The sequence below is a fragment of the Erpetoichthys calabaricus genome, chromosome 16, assembly GCF_900747795.2.
Source record: "Erpetoichthys calabaricus chromosome 16, fErpCal1.3, whole genome shotgun sequence".
NCBI lineage: Eukaryota > Metazoa > Chordata > Cladistia > Polypteriformes > Polypteridae > Erpetoichthys > Erpetoichthys calabaricus.
In genome coordinates, this window is record NC_041409.2 from 12,434,183 (window position 1) to 12,454,209 (window position 20,027).

At 36.9% G+C, this 20,027-nt stretch overlaps 1 protein-coding gene across 1 annotated transcript in view; it reads right to left on the reverse strand.

Annotated features, from left to right (window-relative positions):
• ttc7b (tetratricopeptide repeat domain 7B) overlaps positions 1 to 20,027 on the reverse strand; it is a 204,523-nt gene that overhangs the window by 45,204 nt on the left and 139,292 nt on the right. The window contains 1 exon segment of the mRNA XM_051920188.1: positions 6,670 to 6,810. Within this exon segment, the coding sequence (XP_051776148.1) occupies positions 6,670 to 6,810 (141 nt within the window).

Consider the following 20,027-nt stretch of genomic DNA (forward strand, 5'->3'; position numbering starts at 1 on the left):
AAGATAAGAGATATTAGAAAGGCCCTAAAAGTCTCAAAATTTAAATCAAGGCTGAGTACTGATTCTTATAATACAAAACAGGACTGTTATAACAATTATGGCGGTTGTTCATATTGCTAACTTTCTGTAGCTTGTGTATAACCAATTGTAGTATCTGTTTTGATTCCTCATTACCAAGTCTATTCTATCATTTTTTCTCATTTCTGTGTCCATGGTGGCACTAGATGTGGCTCGGACAGGTTGTGTCATAAAAACTGTAGATCTTTTTACTGATGTCTTCTGTCACTGTTTGCCTACAAAATGAGCCTTTTCAGTGTGGGGCTGACCTTAAGACAAGTGGAACCTCGACTTCAAACAATCTTGTATATATTATCATCATCATCTCCAGTTTAACAGACATTTTTATATATACTTGTATTGCATGAAGTCCCCGTTTCAACATTTTGCTTTGTGTTCATGTTGCATTTATTTTATTCATGTTATATTTGTAATTATTGTACTGAGCTTTTAGGTGGAAGTGTGCTCAGTAAGAATAATAATAATGAAAAAAATGGAATAATTCTGAACGTATTTAAAAGTTAATCTAATTGTTTCATCTGATATCATTTAAATTAGAAATATAACAGGTGAATTTATTGTGAAAAATCTATTGGTTTTGAAAGTTTTAAGGTTAAAGCAGGAAATATTGCTCCTTGTGAGTTTGGCAAAACCTTACACATGTTTTGAATCTACAAATTTCTTAGAAAAAAAGGTCTGTATGAAAATAATGGCCCCTTGTCAAAGATCCTTACGAACCCAGCCACAGGGGATGTACAAACCAGTGTGTTTCTTTGTGCCGGTCCCAAGCACAGATAAATGGGGAGGGTTATGTCAGGAAGGGCACCCAGTGTAAAATTTTGCCAAATCAATATGCAGACAACAAAACAAATTTCCATACCAGATCGGTCAAGCCCCGGGTTAACAACGACCACCACCAGTACTGTTAGCCAACATGTTGCTGGTGGAAATTGGGCTACTGTTTGCCAAAGAAGGAAAAGAGGAGGTGGGAAGACATGTCTGGAGGAAGGAGAGGACGAAGGTAAAGAGAGTGGAACTGAGGGTAGGAAGTTTGAATGTTGGCAGCATGACTGTTAAGGGGCGAGAGTTAGCCGATATGATGGAGAGAAGGAAGGTTGATATATTGTGCATACAAGATACTAAATGGAAGGGGAGTAAGGCCAGGTGGACTGGACGTGGATTCAAATTGTTCGATCATGGTGTGGATGGGAGGAGAAATGGGGTAGGAGTTATTCTGAAGGAACAGTATGTCAAGAGTGTTTTGGAGGTGTAAAGAGTGTCAGGCAGAGTAATGATTATGAAGCTGGAAATTGAATGTGTGATGATGAATGTTGCATATGCCCTGCAAGTTGGGTGGGCAATGGGTGAGAAAGAAGATTTTTGGAGTAGTTGGATGAAGTGATGAACAGTGTACCCAAGAGACAGAAAGTGGTGATTGGAGTGGATTTCAATGACCATGTTGGTGACGAGAACAGAGGAGACGAGGAGGTGATGTGTAGGTATGGTGTCAAGGAGAGGAATGAAGAAGGTCAGATGATAATGGATTTTGTCAAAAGGATGGACATGGCTGTGGTGAATATGTATTTTAAGAAGAGAGAGGACCATAGGCTGACGTACAAGAGTGGAGGAAGATGCACACAGGTAGATTACATCCTATGCAGAAGAGTTGATCTGAAGGAGATTGAAGACTGCAAAGTGATGGTAGGGGAAAGTGTAGTTAAGCAGCATAGGATGGTGGTCTGTAGGATGATGTTGGAGATCAAGAAGAGGAAGAGAGTGAGGGCAGAGCCAAGGATCAAATGGTAGAAGTTGAAAAAGGAAGACTGCATGGTTGAGTTTAGGGAGAAGGTGAGACAGGCACTGGGTGGCAGTGAAGAGTTACCAGACAGTTGGGAAACTACAGCAGAAGTAGTAAGGGTGACAGCAAGAAGCATACTTGGCGTGACATCTGGACAGAGGAAGGAGGAAAAGGAAACCTGGTGGTGGAATGGTGAAGTACAGGAGAGTATATAAATGAAGAGGATGGCAAAGAAGAAGTGGGATAGTCAGAGAGATGCAGAAAGTAGACAAGAGTACAAGGAGATAAGGCGCAAGGTGAAGAGAGAGGTGGCGTAGGCTAAAGAAAAGGAGTATGATGAGTTGTATAAGAGGTTGGACACTAAGGAGGGAGAAAAGGACCGATGGGCTAGACAGAGCGACTGAGCTGGGAAAGATGTGCAGCAGGTTAGGGTAATAAAGGATAAAGATGGAAATGTACTCACAAGCGAGGAGAGTGTGTTGAGCAGATGGAAAGAGTACCATGAGAGGTTGATGAATGAAGAGAATGAGAGAGAGAGAAGGTTGGATGATATGGAGATAGTGAATCAGGAAGTGCAACGGATTAGCAAGGAGGAAGTAAGGACAGCTATGAAGAGGATGAAAAATGGAAAGACCGTTGGTCCAGATGACATACCTGTGGAAGCATGGAGGTATTTAGGAGAGATGGCTGTGGAGTTTTTAACCAGATTGTTTAATGGAATCTTGGAAAGTGAGAGGATACCTGAGGAGTGGAGAAGAAATGTACTGGTGCCGATATTTAAGAATAAGGGGGAAGTGCAGAACTGTAGTAACTACAGGAGAATAAAAGTGATGAGCCACAGCATGAGGTTATGGGAAAGAGTAGTGGAAACTCGGTTAAGAAGTGAGGTGATGATTAGTGAGCAGCAGTATGGTTTCATGCCAGGAAAGAGCACCACAGATGCGATGTTTGCTCTGAGGATGTTGATGGAGAAGTAGAGAGAAGGCCAGAAGGAGTTGCATTGTGTCTTTGTGGACATGGAGAAAGCATATGACCGGGTGCCTCGAGAGGAGCTGTGGTATTGTATGAGGAAGTTGGGAGTGGCAGAGAAGTACGTAAGAGTTATACAGGATATGTACGAGGGAAGTGTGACAGTAGTGAGGTTTGCGGTAGGAGTGATGGATGCATTCAAGGTGGAGGTGGGATTACATCAGGGATCAGCACTGAGCCCTTTCTTATTTGCAATGGTGATGGACAGGTTGACAGATGAGATTAGACAGGAGTCCCCATGGACTATGATGTTTGCTGATGACATTGTGATCTGTAGTGATAGTAGGGAGCAGGTTGAGGAGACCCTGGAGAGGTGGAGATATACTCTAGAGAGTAGAGGACTTAAGGTCAGTAGAAACAACACAGAATACATATGTGTAAACGAGAGGGAGGTCAGTGGAATTGTGAGGATGCAAAGAGTAGAGTTGGCAAAGGTGGATGAGTTTAAATACTTGGGATCAACTGTACAGAGTAATGGGGATTGTGGAAGAGAGGTGAAAAAGAGAGTACAGGCAGGGTGGAATGGGTGGAGAAGAGTGTCAGGAGTGATTTGTGACAGACGGATATCAGCAAGAGTGAAAGGGAAGGTCTACAGGACGGTAGTGAGACCAGCTACTGTATGTTATATGGGTTGGAGACGGTGGCACTGACCAGAAAGCAGGAGACAGAGCTGGAGGTGGCAGAGTTAAAGATGCTAAAATTTGCATTGGGTGTGACGAGGATGGATAGGATTAGAAATGAGGACATTAGAGGGTCAGCTCAAGTTGGAAAGTTGGGAGACAAACTCAGGGAGGCGAGATTGCGTTGGTTTGGACATGTGCAGAGGAGAGATGCCGAGTATATTGGGAGAAGGATGCTAAGGATAGAGCTGCCAGGAAAAAGGAAAAGGGGAAGGTCTAAGAGGAGGTTTATGGATGTGTTGCGAAAGGACACGCAGGTGGTAAATGTAACAGAGCAAGACGCAAAGGACAGAAAGATATAGAAAAAGATGATCCGCTGTTGCAACAACCCCTAACAGAAGCAGCGGAAAGAAGAAGAAGTCAAAGATCCTTATGCTTGCTCATTTTTCCTGCTTCCAACATATCACTTTCAAGAACTGACTGTTCACTTGCTGTCAAATACATCCCAACCCTTAGCAGGTGACATTGTAATCAATGTTATTCACTTAACCTGCCAGTGGTTTTAATTTTGTGGATGATTGGTGTGTAGCTACTATATACATATTATATATAGCTGCAGATATATATCAATATAAACAGTTCACATACATAAAAACTTAACATTTATTTTATATACAGTAACTCCTTGTGTGGTGGGTGCTATCAGTGCATGCTCCTAGCCATGCACAGCACACCAATCTTGCTCATACAATACTCTCTACCACACTGCAGCAATGCTGCTTAACTAAAAAGTCCTGCGTATTTATCAAGGTATGTAATTCTTAACTGAAATCATAGAAGTTTTTTAGACCGTACACAGTGGAAGCTTTTGGAAAATACTACAGTAGCCATCTCAAACCAGTGTGGAACATTTACTGCTTAACCAAAAGACTACAAATCTTGGTAAAATAGAAACAAGTTGACTAAGACATCACTTCAGTACTCTCAGTGAAAAAAAAAGGCCAAGACCCTTCCCAGCAGCTCTATAAGAATCAAGGTCTTGACTAATAATGGATGCTGGAAGCATCCACTCTGGTTGTTGGAGTGCAGTGTAATGCAAGTTATTATGGTATTTTTGGCTGTCACCTTTATCCAAGCTGAATTGTAAGAACAAGATACATTACAGCTGTTTACTGATATGTTTTACAGATGGAGTGCAGGCAGGTTAAATGCGCTGCTCAGAGTCACGCAGTGTGCCAAAGGCAGGAAGTGAACTGAGAAGCTTGTTGTTTAAAGTCCAGTGCCTTAGCCATTTTGCCATGTGGCTGTCATGTTGATTTTCACATCAAACACAGAGCGGAATTAATTTAGTTTGAATGGAAGTGAGTAGTCATCAGCAAACAGAATATGTATCATGCTGTAGTCCTTTGTCAACCGAAGGCCTTGCTATATGCCTTAACTGTAACTGGTGCTTACATATTTAGCTTTGACCTATTTTAGTACATTCTGGAAATTAATATTTACTTGCTTTGAAATTAGCCTCTAGTCCTGATTAAAAAATTATCTGTTTCATTTTTAAAATTTTCCACAGTGCTTTTATTACTCACTCTATCGAACCAGGTTTTGTCTCTATTTCTCTCAGTGTTATAACTTGTGCAACAGTCAAGCATGGTGAAAGGAATGTTATGGTTTGAGTCTGCCTTTTTCTCTATGGATCTGAACAACTTGCCATCAGTTGCAGTTATTAACCCTACTGGAATTAGTTCTTGGTTTAAAATTAGAAACTTGGATATATCCAAACATCCCTCTGTCCATCTATCCCTGCTGCTAATTCTGATTAAACAAAAAATTGCTAATGAAAATGTAACATTTAACACTAGAATTACCAGAGCCTACGAAAAAACTCGTAAATCCGTCCCACCTTAAATCGCGTCTTAAATCCGTTTGCACCTCTCCGCCAGAGTCTTTTGTCATCTAAATGTGCTGATAAACACAAGCTACTAGCAGCCAGCTATTCCATCCCCCCACCGACTTAGAATGAACTTCTCCTAGCTCATGCCTTGCCTTGATTTGATTATCTGGGATTGAAGTGGAGTTTTAGAGTGGAAATAATATAGCGTTATTTGGAATACACGCATTTCATGTGTGTTCCGTTTCTATAGTAGTCTGTGCAAACACATTTTTAAAACAGAAACGTTTTTCATATTCTAATAGTAAATGACAAAATGTAGGCATAAACTATATAACGTATGAAGCCTGAAGTCCATATATCAAAGAAACACTTTCACAAAAGGTACAAATAAGAGAACACGTGCGCTTTTATTCAAAAATATAACTGCACAAAGAAAAAAAAAAGCAGCGTTAGCATGCCACATTGACACTCTTACTACAACCGCCGCGGTGGTGTAATGGTATCAGCTCCTGACTGGGAATCAGAGAGTGGTGAGTTCAATCCCGCACGGCTCCACTTTGAGAAGTGAACTGCTCTTATTCTTACAATTTTAGAATAACAACATAAATTTGATTTCAGTCTGTAACAGCCGGTGTAACTTATGATACTGGTAAAGGTTAGCTTTTTTTTTTTTTTAATTCACTTTTCATTCTCGCAGTCGCATTCAGAATCAATCCATACAACCCCATCTGACATAAAGACGCGCTATAGGTCTGCAGTGTACCACGATGCATACTACTGCCCCCCCCCCCCCCCCAAAAAAGGGTTCTGACACACAAACGCTGGCGTATCTCACCGTCACTTGAAATCAGCAGTTCTTAGCATTGCACCACGCAAGCTGTTGTATCAACCACCACCTGTAACTTGCTTTCTTTATTCTTCGGTTATAGTCTTGAATAAAAGTGCACTTTTATTTATGTGAAAACAGCTATGTCAGATGGGGTTGTATGGATTGATTCTGATTGAGTCGGTGGGGGGATGGAATAGCTGGCTGCTAGTAGCTTGTGTTTATCAGCACATTTAGATGACAAAAGACTCTGGTGGAGATGTGCAAACGGATTTAAGACGCAATTTAAGGTGGGACGGATTTACGAGTTTTTTCGTAGGCTCTGGTAATTCTAGTGTTTAAAAGGGATTCATAAACTTTCAAATACCAAAGTATATATGGATATCCATGTTAGTCTTCTAACAGTTTAAAAATGCTTTATGCTTATATTTAAACACATAGTTCATACCTGCATGAAGCCAGATCTGTGCAAGAGTCATCCAAGGATGAAGAGGCCCTTGCTTTGGAGCACTGCTTTGCAATGAAGATGCAACTTCAGACAAGGCCTGCTCCACTCGTGAAGCAGCAATAGAAGTGGCATGAACCGAACCTGAGTGGAAAAGCATGGACAAATAAGTAATCTCACATAAAGTAAAATATATGATAAATCAAACTGCATTAACCAGTTCCATACCAGGACAGCACTATAAAAGTACACTTTTAGTACTATATACATTAATACATTAAAGAATGCCCAGTATAAAAGCAATTAAATAAGTGAGTCAGCCTACCTCTAATATTCCCAATATCAACAGGTGACTGTAGAAATATGATAATTACAAGAATTTTGGAAAAAAGTAAGCATGATCATTTAATTTATGCAAAAATTCATTTGTTGATTTGATGCATTACAAACAGCTGGAAAACCTGTAATAGACAGAATGTGAAAAAACAAAGGCCTCCTCAAAATTAAGTAAAAGTGGTTTTCCTACTATGCATGCAATGGTGATGAGCATTCAAAGCTTGAATAAAACACTCACTTCTTCTTTATAACACTGCAAAGCATGTAACATTTAACAAGTAACACTTTATTTTTGTGCTTTAGTTGACTTGTTGATTAAAGGTGTCCAATGTGTAACTGTTCAAATCCATCCATTATCCAACCCGCTATATCCTAACTACAGGGTCATGGGGGTCTGCTGGAGCCAATCCCAGCCAACACAGGGCACAAGGCAGGAAACAAACCCCGGGCAGGGCGCCAGCCCATCGCAGGGCACGCACACACACACACCCCCCCACTAGAGACAATTTAGGATCACCAATACACCTAACCTGCATGTCTGTGGACTGTGGGAGAAAACCAACGCAGACATGGGGAGAACCGGGTCTCCTAACTGCGAGGCAGCAGCGCTACCCACTGCGCCACTCTGCCACCCTAAATGTTCAAATCATAACTGAAAATTCACCCTCTCTCTCTAGCATTTTAGGCTATTTGTTCAATTTTGTAACAAAAACTTCTGTACCTGTTGGATTAATTTCTTAATAATTTCTTTCCAATGATTATTACTCCATGATTTAAGATGTATTTTAATTTCTGAATCTTAGATTGTATTTACTGCTTAAGATGGACTCTTGTGTAGACTGTGAAAAGCATTATATAAAACAGATTTTAGAGTAAAATTTTATAAAAAAACCCAGACATAACGCAAACCTAAAACTAAGCAAAAACCGAGGAAAATAAACAAAAGGTATACTACTGAAACATATAGAGCTCACTGTAAGGTACAAGAAAGAGGACAAAGGATTAGAACATGAGTGAGGCAAAATTTGGCAATAGAGATGCAGCAATTAGTGTCACTTTGTGGCCAAGGTAACACATTATGAAACACGAGGTTCTCATTCACCATTCCTCACTGTTTCCCTGTGCCAACACGTCAATCCTATTTCTAATCTAGGAATGTGGAAGCAGTTATATGATTTATTTGAGACTTGAAAGTAATTTTGGACAAAAGCACCAGCTAACTATTGGTAATCTAAATGAAAAACATAACTTTCACTGTAATCTATTTTAATTACTTTTCAACTAAGTGACAGATATCTTTCTTAATCAATATTTGATTTGATATTTCAATATCCACTCATACTGTTAAAAATAAATAATTCAAAGTACCTGAGGATATTATGTATAGATTAAAACAACTATTTTGACTTTTAATGCCAATTCATACTTATTTTATTGGATAATTAATGTTTATTGTTTGTAATATATGCTGTTAAGACATTCCACTACAATACTATTAAAGAATGTCAGTAAATATTTCAATAACATTTCATATCTAATACATTGTTGTTCCTGCTATAAATAATTAGTATTTTAGCCAGTTTATATCCAAAATGAAAACAATACAGGTTAGGCAAACTGCCAGAGGATAATGTGAGCCAAAATGATGAACAATAAAAAAAGTGTGAATGTTTTGCTGGGCTTACTGTAAACAGACAAGGGAGTAGGGAGAGAGAAAGGATGAAATCATTGACAAATCCCCCATTACCTTCCTCAGCACAGCAGAACAAGCAACTGGCAGTTGAGTTGACTGGAAAAAGGCATTCACTTATTGACAATCACCAAGGATGAAACAACATATGAGCACAAAGCAGCAACTGCAATGGGATGACACCCAAAACCTTTGCTTTACAGCAATTATAGATAGAGTCTACAAAACTTTGACTAAGTGTTCTTAGTTTGATTGTTCTTCATTATATAAATATATTGTAACAATTTTCCTTGGAAAGAAATGTTAGTATCATTAAATCTATCTGAAATGTTAAAAACAGCTGTAATACAGTTTGGTAATGCAAAGTCATGTAATAAAATAATTAAATATGCTTAAAACTGCTCATTAATTTTGAACTCTTATTTTAGCTGCATTTCTTACAATATGGCATGTAATATTTTTTTTTGTAAGACATAGTTCTCAGAGAAGTATTTCCCAAAAATAGTAATAATTGCAGTCTTCAAGATTTGAGGTGAAAGTGGTTTACCTTCAATGTAGACACACTTGTTTCCCACAGTATTGCAACTTTTAGTGTTAATTTATGTATTTTTTATGTACATATTCTTTGTCTTTGCACTTTTTGAATTATTGTATGGTAGTATTGGTGATGCCATTTTGTGTCGCTTTTCTGATGGTCATCGCTCTTTTTCATGACCAAATCTATACTGATTATGGCCAATCACATGATGTACACTGTCATTATGTTCCACCTATACAAGATGGTGGCACATAGCTTCTGGATCCAGTATATCAGAACCCATAATAATAATCTTTCTTTTGCTTAATTGGTACTGTAAGCTAAAAGGTACTTTTCAGAAGATTTTACAATAGTGTTTTTTTTTTAAACAGGTGTTTTGCTTGTACTTCCTTTTCAGGGTATTAGAAATATGCTTGCTTTATTGACTCCATTTTCACCATTCTCTTTTGTTTTCTAGTCCAGACCTTAACAAAATCTTTGCAAAAATATGCTGAATTAAAAAAAAACAAAAAACCTTTTAATATGTAAAGTCATGGCTGTTCTCATATATTGCTTCAAATAATATATTTTTACAACATACAGTAATCCCTCACTATATTGCGCTTCGACTTTCGCGGCTTCACTCTATCGCGGATTTTATATGAAAGCATATTTAAATATATATCGCAGATTTTTTGCTGGTTCGCGGATTTCTGCGGACAATGGGTCTTTTAATTTCTGGTACATGCTTCCTCAGTTGGTTTGCCCAGTTGATTTCATACAAGGGACGCTATTGACAGATGGCTGAGAAGCTACCCAACTTACTTTTCTCTCTCTCTCTCTTGCTCTGACATTCTCTGATCCTGACGTAGGGGGTGTGAGCAGGGGGGCTGTTCTCACAACTAGACTATACGGACGCTCGTCTAAAAATGCTGAAAGATTATCTTCACGTTGCTCCCTTCTGTGCAGCTGCTTCGTGAAGCGACATGCTGCACGGTGCTTCGCATACTTAAAAGCTCGAAGGGCACATATTGATTTTTGATTGTTTGTTTTAATCTGTCTCTCTCTCTCTCTGACATTCTCTGCTCCTGACGGAGGGGGTGTCAGCTGCTGCCTTTATTGCAACTGCTTTGTCCGGCGGTGCTTCACATACTTAAAAGCCAAACAGCCCTATTGATTTGTTTGCTTTTCTCTATCTCTCTGACATTATCTGCTCCTGACGCGCACTCCTTTGAAGAGGAAGATATGTTTGCATTCTTTTAATTGTGAGACGGAACTGTCATCTCTGTCTTGTCATGGAGCACAGTTTAAACTTTTGAAAAAGAGACAAATGTTTGTTTGCAGTGTTTGAATAACGTTCCTGTCTCTCTACAACCTCCTGTGTTTCTGCGCAAATCCGTGACCCAAGCATGACAATATAAAAATAACCATACAAACATATGGTTTCTACTTCGCGGATTTTCACCTTTCGCGGGGGTTTCTGGAACGCAACCCCCGCGATCGAGGAGGGATTACTGTATATCATTAGGAAGAGAAATTATTAGAAATTACAATCATAACAAACTTGATAATCTAATGTATACACTATGATTAGTTCCTTTAAGATACATTTCAACTGGAATTTAAATTTTCAATATTTCTTAAATATAAAAAGAAATGATCAGTTTATGAGTTTAGACTTTTCACAAGTCGCCAAAATATTAAAATACGAAAAACACTCATTAAATACCACAATTTACATTACAACCACCACCAATGTCCATAATTATTGAATATTATATGTCAACACATCTGTCAAAGAGAGAAGGTGTTTCAAATTGTAAAACAAGTTGTAATCAGCTTTTAAATCTACTTTTATACAGGGACATTCTCATCAGGTAAATTCCAAACTTAGGTTTTATCAGGAAACAAAATGTTGAAATATATTCATGTTGACAGGTATTTCTGTGCATGTAACTATAATATAATTTAGAATTATAAATCTTTACTTTGCATAGTTTTATCTGTCCTGGCATGAATGAGTTAATCAGAATCCAAACCAATACTGATTTCAAAAGAGCATTCCAGTCAAACACTTAAGGAAAAAAGTGCCAATATTCAGCAACACACAGGGGAAAATGTGAGAAAAAAATTTCAGAGGTTGGTGAAAAAACTTAAATCATTACATTTCTATTTGTAAAAGAAACTTAAAATCTAGAGAGTCTTTATAAAAGGCAATATTGATCCTTCACTGATTTGTTTTTTTTTCTCTTATTCTACATACTTAGGCAGAACTTGAAATATCCAACACACAACACAACAGGAAAAAGGAACAGAGGAACTTCATATAAAATTACAAAATAAATTAAAATCCAAGATGCATAAAACAGGCCTTGTGAATCCCTTCATCTATATTCCTACAACACAAATTCTCAGAGTCAGGGAGCACTATAGCAAAAGACATATATGACATTCTGTTGCTGGAGACACAAAACCAATAAACTCACACAGCATGCTTAGAAATTTGTAATTAGTTCATAAAGTACTTTAAGAAACATTCAAAAACATAAAAACAATACTATATACAAGACAATACTACTCTTAAATTAGTGTACTAATTTCACACCAGTACCATATACCACTTTAATGCAGACAATATCCTTAATATCTTTAATTTTTAACCAAAAAAATCCACTGAATAATGTATACTTTTGAAAAAAATAAAATGAGACGGCTTATCAACATATGATTACTGTACTGAACATAACAACTTAAGATGAAAACAACATTTGCTATGAAACGGAAATGTCCATATAAGTAAAAGACAACAGCACAAATGATAACATGGCAGTTTCAACCAATATTGTATGGATGGCTCTTTTCACAAGTATTTATATGACCAATGGGTGAACCCCTACAATGAACAACAAACTTATAAACAGAAAGCATTGTGTTATTTAGTTCCCTCACAAATTAAGACAATTGTTTTTATTGTCAATGGGGATGGGCAAGAAATACATAATCAGTGTGTATTGAACCCCAAGGCTAAATGTCACAGCTCAAGACATTCTATAAAATTGTACTGAACAACCAACCGCCTAAATGATATACACACCCTTAAGTTTTAGACACAATTTGTTCACTTCATCATAAAATTAGTTTGTCAGATAACAAATTGCAAAAAAATGACACGGGAACAGCAGAATCCAAACAGACTTGCAGTTTAATGTAGACAAGTGCAAAGTCCCACAGGTAGGCAAAAGGAACACTTATTATACATAGAGGTCTAGAAGCAATGTCTTGCAGGAAACAATCTCTAGGAAGGATTTCTGATTGCCTAGGCAATGTGCAAATGCAATTAAAAAGTTTAATAAATACCTTTTAATTGCATATTGACAGGTCATATTTGCAAAAACCGCTGGACATGAATCAAGACTTTCTAGTGCTCTAATGAGACCACATCTGGAGTACTGTGTGCATTTCAGGTTACTGCCATTAAAGGATACACCAAGTCTAGAAGTAATACCACAAACGGCAGTTTAAGCTGACTTCTATTCATATGGCATGTCAGACTTGCAGACTGAGGTCTCTGGTCTCATCGCCGGACCACATAAATGTACACAACTGATAATTGCTAGGAACATCAAGTTTAGCGACTGCATGATAACTTTCCAGGACAGTCTTGCAAGTCCCTTTTTCTGAATGAAAATGGTGTGTTGCCTGACAGAGCCAGTGCTGTACGAAGGGTTAATAGGTATGGTGAGTTTAGCTTCAATTTCAGCCCTTTTAATCTTTTTCCTTTCTCTCATGGCATGTAAAACATGAAACATGAGATCGATGAGTGTCTCTTCTTGGAAGGTTCAAAACCTCTGTGTTTCTTATTCCTTAATGGTGCATTAGATGCAATGTACTTCCAGGTGAGCATTCATTAGTTGTCAGCTCTCATGCATAGAGAGCCTGCCTGCTCTTACAGCTAAGGACAAAATCAAACCTGTCGAAGTGAGTTGCGGACTAGCTGGAGTGAGTTGCTGGGTATGGCTGGAGCACATTAGTGTAAATGAAGGCTAGGACTGACAATCACTAGAAAAGTTGTCAAATGTGACATGGCCTTAAGTGCAGTTCTAAATTAAAGGATCTGTCCTGCTGTAACATGCTAAGGAAATTAAACTTCCTTAGCCTTAAATATAGTAAGCTATGTGAGGACCCAATCCAGTCCTCCAAATTCTCAAACACAACGATAAAACTAATCTATAAGAATTCCTTCAGTTAACTACCGTATATGCTCACGAATAAGTCGGGACCTGAAACCTGAAAAATTGATCATAAAATCAGACCCGACTTATACACTTGTCCAAAAATGCGACACTTGAATTTTTTTTTTTTATATCTTCTTGCCTCCCCCAATCTCACACCAGTTTCTCAGACGCACTGAATTTTGTTGCAGCAGCGCAGTTACCAATTTCTATCGCTAATTCAATGACGTTTTTTCTGATTGAACGCTCCATCGTAGGTAATGGATGCTCTTACGATAAAGGTGTATGAGAGTGTGAGATACAAAAAACACAAATCAGTGAAAACATCGCTTCGGAATAGTCTGGGTATTCAAGCACAATAGAGAGAGAGAGAGAGAGAGAGGTTAGGAGCACGTGCAGATACAGCGCATTGCCGCACACACATAGGGAAAGAGGCCGTGTGCTCTGTGGTTACTCTCTCAGGTGGGCATTAGCATATCATAATCTCTTGTACCAATAGCGCGAGTTTTCCGCATTCGACTTATACAACCGACATTATAAAATACCAGAAATTATACTGTAAAATCAAGTCCCGACTTATCCACGGGAGAACTTATCCGCTAGTATATACGGTAGTAAATCATGTACTAAATGTCACAGTTGAAAATTAGAGGTAGTCTGGAACAAACTACTGAATCATACAGATAAACTTTTAAAATTATCGAGAAGACACATTAGAATGATTTAGTTATTATCTAACCAAATGAGGCTCATACTCTGAAGTTTCCTCTCATTTGTCAAGTCTATAAAATTATGAATAATATAATCATTACGGTACAGTTCTGAAGGCTTCAAGAGTACCGTAAATATATAACATATGTGTACTACTTTCAGCCTTACAACAGCAGTCATAATTTCAGCCAAATGATTGTTATCTGTTTGGGATGTATGCACTGTACAATAATTTTTAAAAAGATGAACATTATCATTTCTTCTGGTAAAAGGAGGCATAATTAGTAAACAGACAGAAGTAGAAAAGGGTTCACTTGGATGAACGCATGGAGATACTAGAGAATGGAAGTAGTGAGAAACAGAGCCATGCAAGGACAGATCAGAATATGGTTTTTAACTCTCTCAGAACCCAGCATTTCACATGAATTGAAGACCTACATAATAGGCAGAACTTTTCTGGGAATAGCTATTGGTTACTCTTCTTTGAAACAACGACACAGTCTGAATGACTAGAGAAAAAGTCAAGTAAAAAAAAAAATGACATGAAAAAAGATGTTCTGATTTGATAAAAAGGGGTTCATACAAAACGATTATTTTCCAACATTTGCTGTTGACCTTGATATTCCTTGAGCAAATCTACAAGGGATAATGAGAGAAAATTCTCAGATGAATACTTCTGTAAATAATACTTTTTACAATTGTGCTCTTCAAATTTTTTGCAAACAGTAAAAACATTTTGTCATTTAACAATGTTTAGAACACTGACAGGCGGAATACGATTTTGTCCAGTTTCAGCAAAAAACAAAACTTGCCTAAAACCTTTCACAGATACGATACTGAAAACAAGCAAAACTTAGATGCCACTCGCAACTTGAAGATTTGGGAAACTAGTTCAATAATAATAATAATAATAATGTTACATTTATTGAGCACCTTTCACAAACCCAAGGTCGCTTTACATACAGAAAAAAAAATATAACACAGATGACAAAAGTTCGTAGAAGAGGAAAGTTTTCAGTTGAGATTTAAAAGTGCAGAAAGAGGAGCAATCTTGAAGAGACTGAGGAAGAGAGTTCCAGAGATGAGGAGCTATAGCACTGAAGGACGGAAGCACGGTGGAGAGTCTGGTGCGTGGGACAGTAAGGAGATTACTGCTCGAGCACCTGAGAGAGCGACAAGGAGTTTAAGTGAGGTAGAGGGGGGCAAAGGTCATGTAGGGCTTTGAAGGTGAGAAACAGAATCTTGAATTTAATCCTTGATGGAACCGGTAACCAGTGAAGCTGGGAAAGAACAGGGGAGATGTGAGCAAAATGCTTTGTGTGGGTGAGGACTCTAGCTGCGGGGTTCTGAATATACTGTAGCTTCTGTATAGATTTTGCAGGGAGGCCAATGAAGAGGGATTTACAGTAATCAATACGAGACATTATGAAACAATGAACCAGAGTTTGAGCATCATTAAAGGATAGAAATGGACGGAGGTGGACAATGTTACGGAGATGATAGAATGAAATTTTGGAAAGAGACCTAATGTGTAGCTCAAAATTAAGTGATGGATCAAACAAAACATCAAGATTTCTGACAACAGGAGCAGGTTTGACGAGTGTACCATCAACAGAAACAGAGAAACTGGATGCCTTAGAAAGTTGGGATATTGGACCTACCAGAAACACTTCAGTTTTATTGGCATTAAGTTTGAGAAAATAATTTTCCATCCATAGCTTAAGATCAGTGATGCAGTCAGTGAGTGTGCTGGGAGGTGACTCTGTAGGGGAGTCTGTACTAAGATATAACTGTATATCATCTGCATCTGAAATGAATGAGGTATTTACTGGACAGGAAAGAGAATGCTTGCTGAGGAGAGGTGTTGACTTCAGACATACAAGCAACATATTTTTCTACCCCACAATGAAGCAGACACAGCACCCACAACAATCTTTGCAGATCACAGTTCTGAGTAGTACTCCAAACACTCTGTACATCACTGATACTTATTTTTATATTATATTATGAGAGAGTGCGTTAACTTCAAAAGTAAACTGAAGAAACACCAGCTGAAGTATAACTACAGTACTTTCTCTTATTAAAAATATGGGTTTAGACTACTTTCATTTTCAAAGCAACAGAATGTTGTCATTGTAAAGAAAATCAAATAACATAACAAATGCACACTGGGCTCCCAGTGCTTTTTTACAGTCAACAGATATTTATTTGCCTCACTTATTTAATGTTCTGTTATTTTAAATGTTAAAACACATGCTCCTTAAAAAGAAGCAAATGCACAATAGCAGAGGTTTATTGTTGGATGAAAATTAAAATAGCCAATGATAAGGAATATTAAACATCAACAGATATTTCCTAGTGTTATAGACTGTAACAAGTCGACAGACTGAAATTACATACAGCCAGACCAGACATGTTTTAAACCATGCAAACAGATTTCACGTGAATTACTATTATCAATTACAAAGCAAACCACAATTTGCAAAAAAGTCAAAACCATCACTATATACAATATTAAAAACTACCTTTAATAAAAATAGGCAACTTACCACATTTATAAATAAAACTCGCTGTTTCTCCATATCTATAAAGATTAAGCTCTCATTACCTGTGTTTAATTGGGACACTCCTGTGGCACAAATTGGGAAGCAGCAGATCTTACAAATAAAAGCATCAAAATGTATTTTTTTTTGACTGTTATGATTAACAATTCAAATACATCCATTTCCAACACTTGTAATGGACGTCAATCACATTCTTGGCTTTGTGGAAAAACACCTAGTTCAGAGTGCATCGCTTATGGCCCAGTGAAGTTTCCTCAGCAGTTCCTCTTTACCAGGTGCTTACATAACAAAAAAATACAAACTGTGTGGATGGATGCACACGGTCAAATATGAAACCACATGTCCCTTATCATAGCACTGCCGGAGTTTTATTTGATGGCTGAAAACAAACAATCTCTATCAGATAGATAGATAGATAGATAGATAGATAGATAGATAGATAGATAGATAGATAGATAGATAGATAGATAGATAGATAGATAGATAGACTTTATTAATCCCCAAGGGGAAATTTACAATGTGAAAGTTGGTCCAATGTTCATGTGCATATTTTCTAAAACCGGAAACAGACGGTTAGAATACATTTTTCCAGTTCAGAGGTAAAAATATTTTGCTTAATCTTTAATATTAAATTACATTAAGGTGAAACAATCATGAATACACAAAATAGTCTGCAGTTTTGCAGTTACTGAAGGAAGTGAATACACTGTGAAGGAACTACAGCACCAAAAGGGTATTATTTAATTAAAAAAATATTGAATGGCTCCAAGAAACAATCTGAAGATTATATTTTATATGAAATAAATGGAAACTGTTATTAATTATAATGCATTTAATGATAATGAAAGAGCTACTTGGGGGTAAAAATGATGATCTTTGCCCATAATCTAATGGGCAAACACAATGCATCACAAAAAACAAACTCACTAAGGTCACTGCGGCTGCAAGGCTGAAAAGAAAGGCAGAGTCAATTTTACAGATGGAGCAAGCAACACTCACCCCTCAAAAACAACTTGGAAACTGTTGATTATTGCAGAAATAATGGAAGGTTTAATTCTGCAGATATTGTACACCACAGAGATCACAGAAGCAATTAAGAAGGCTTAAAAAGAGGGACATATTTATTTGATGTATTTGTAAATATAATTTAACTTACTGAGAGATGTAGGTGGCATAGAACACTCATTAAACATACTGTAAGTAGTACAAATCTGTGTTTAAAAGTTCCATAGAAAAAAATGTATATGTATTTTGGTGCTCATCAATACTTTACAACTCAAATCTGTTTGTAGCATCAAATGGATTTTATACTTGTTCATGACTGCTAGTATTGTGTGTACAAATTACAAATACTGTTAAGATCGTTGGTCATGTGTATAAATCTGCACTTTAATTCAAATTACTACATATATAAATCTGCACTTTAATTCAAACTACTACATAGATGTCTTTCAAACATAATTTAAAAACATTACAAAATATTAAAAATATAACACCTTTTCAAAAAAAACAGCTGGAAATCATTTTAAGTTGAAGAATAGTTTAGTGAATGAAGAGAAATAAATCTGTAATTAAACGTTTTCTCAGGATTTCGTTTCTACATAAATAGAAACTCAGTTGTGCTTATTTAAATCTAAATCAAGCCATTTGAGTTTCACTTGTTGGACAACACTGAATCAATGATGTCAGTTACTTCCTTCCAAGCTCCTGATTTAGTCATCCTGCTGCTGACACTAGAAAATAAAACTCCCCCCCAACTAAAACAGCCTCTATATCAGCATCTCAAAAGATTTTTCTTTCTTTGTTCTGCTGCGGACCTTATATTCATATTAACTACCACCACCTTAAATAACAATAAACTGGGAATTATCCTAATTGACAAATAACGTGATCACACCAGCAATTAAGTCTCGCCAACTTGCACAGCTGATTACAATCAAATCTCGGTCAAAGTTAGTGCTCATGAAGCCGGCATGAGATTTCTGTAGGACTATCACTTACTTACTGGATGGTATAAATATGCAGCAAATAAAAAGGTATTCATGGATAAATTACAGATAATATTCCTGCAGACTGGCACCCTTTACAAATCTAACGTACAAAGGCTTAAAGACGCTGAAATAAAGGGCTACAATTAACTTTACACATCATTATTATTATTATATATACTAGATTAAAGATGTCAGTGTGAATTAACAGTTTTGCGAGGAATAACTCAAAGTGTTTTTTTTCTTTGCAAGACAGAACATTGCACTGCAACGACAATGCAGTAATTAAATGAAAATTTCAGAATAAAAAACTACAAGGAAAATCGATTGGTTGTAGAGAAACAAAGACATTGCTTGGAAACATACATGTCAAGTAAAACACCTTAGGTGTGGCTGTTTTCAGTAATGTTCACTGCATTATTAAATCATATTTAAATTATTCAAAATAAACATTTGAAATAGTATTTTGTATCCAGAACTCTCATAGTGTATACTGCTGAAAGGTAAGACATTCTTTAATCTCTACAAAAGAAGAAAAATCTAACATGTTGATACTGTCATGTTAAACAAAACTGAAAATATAATGACATAAAAATATTTGAGGGAAAGAAGTCATGATGAACTACAAAAACAAATCAGTGTAAGGAAATTGCCTTTTCAGTATATTTCAAAATACGCCATGCGTTAAGCAAACCACACATAAAAAGAAAAAACAATCCTTTAAAATGCATGCTAAAATGCACACAAAAAACTTAACATCTCCTGACGGAGATATGAAGAAAAGCAACCAAAGTGTTCAAAACTTAGGCAAATCTTTCAAGGCCATATACTGTACTTGGAAGACATTTTTTAAACCAAATAGATTTCATCTCTTGTGTTCCATGCGGCTTTGGTATTTAAGCAAAAAAATAAATAAATAAAAAAAATGAATAAAAAAATCATAATCAGTTAAAAAAAATGTTCTGCACATGCAGATCAAAAACATAAACCAAATAACTGCAAATCAACATGCAAACAACAGACACACTGTGAAAAGGCAAATAACACTAGCGCATGCAGCGGCCATTTAAACTGGAACATGAAAAGGGTTGGTAGTATTGCTGGAAATTTTTAAAGTTACAGTATTCATTTTTCATGGCCAAAAGCATTATGCAGAGTATTGTTTACTATTAAGCAAAATAGCACAATAAGCCCCTGTTATGGGACTACTAAAAAGAAAACAAAGTCCAGCTTTAGCTGAATTTTTGTACTCGCACATACTGTACTTTTTAAAAAAATGTTGCATCCGTATTACAGAGTAAAGTCTGTGCTAGACGATAAATG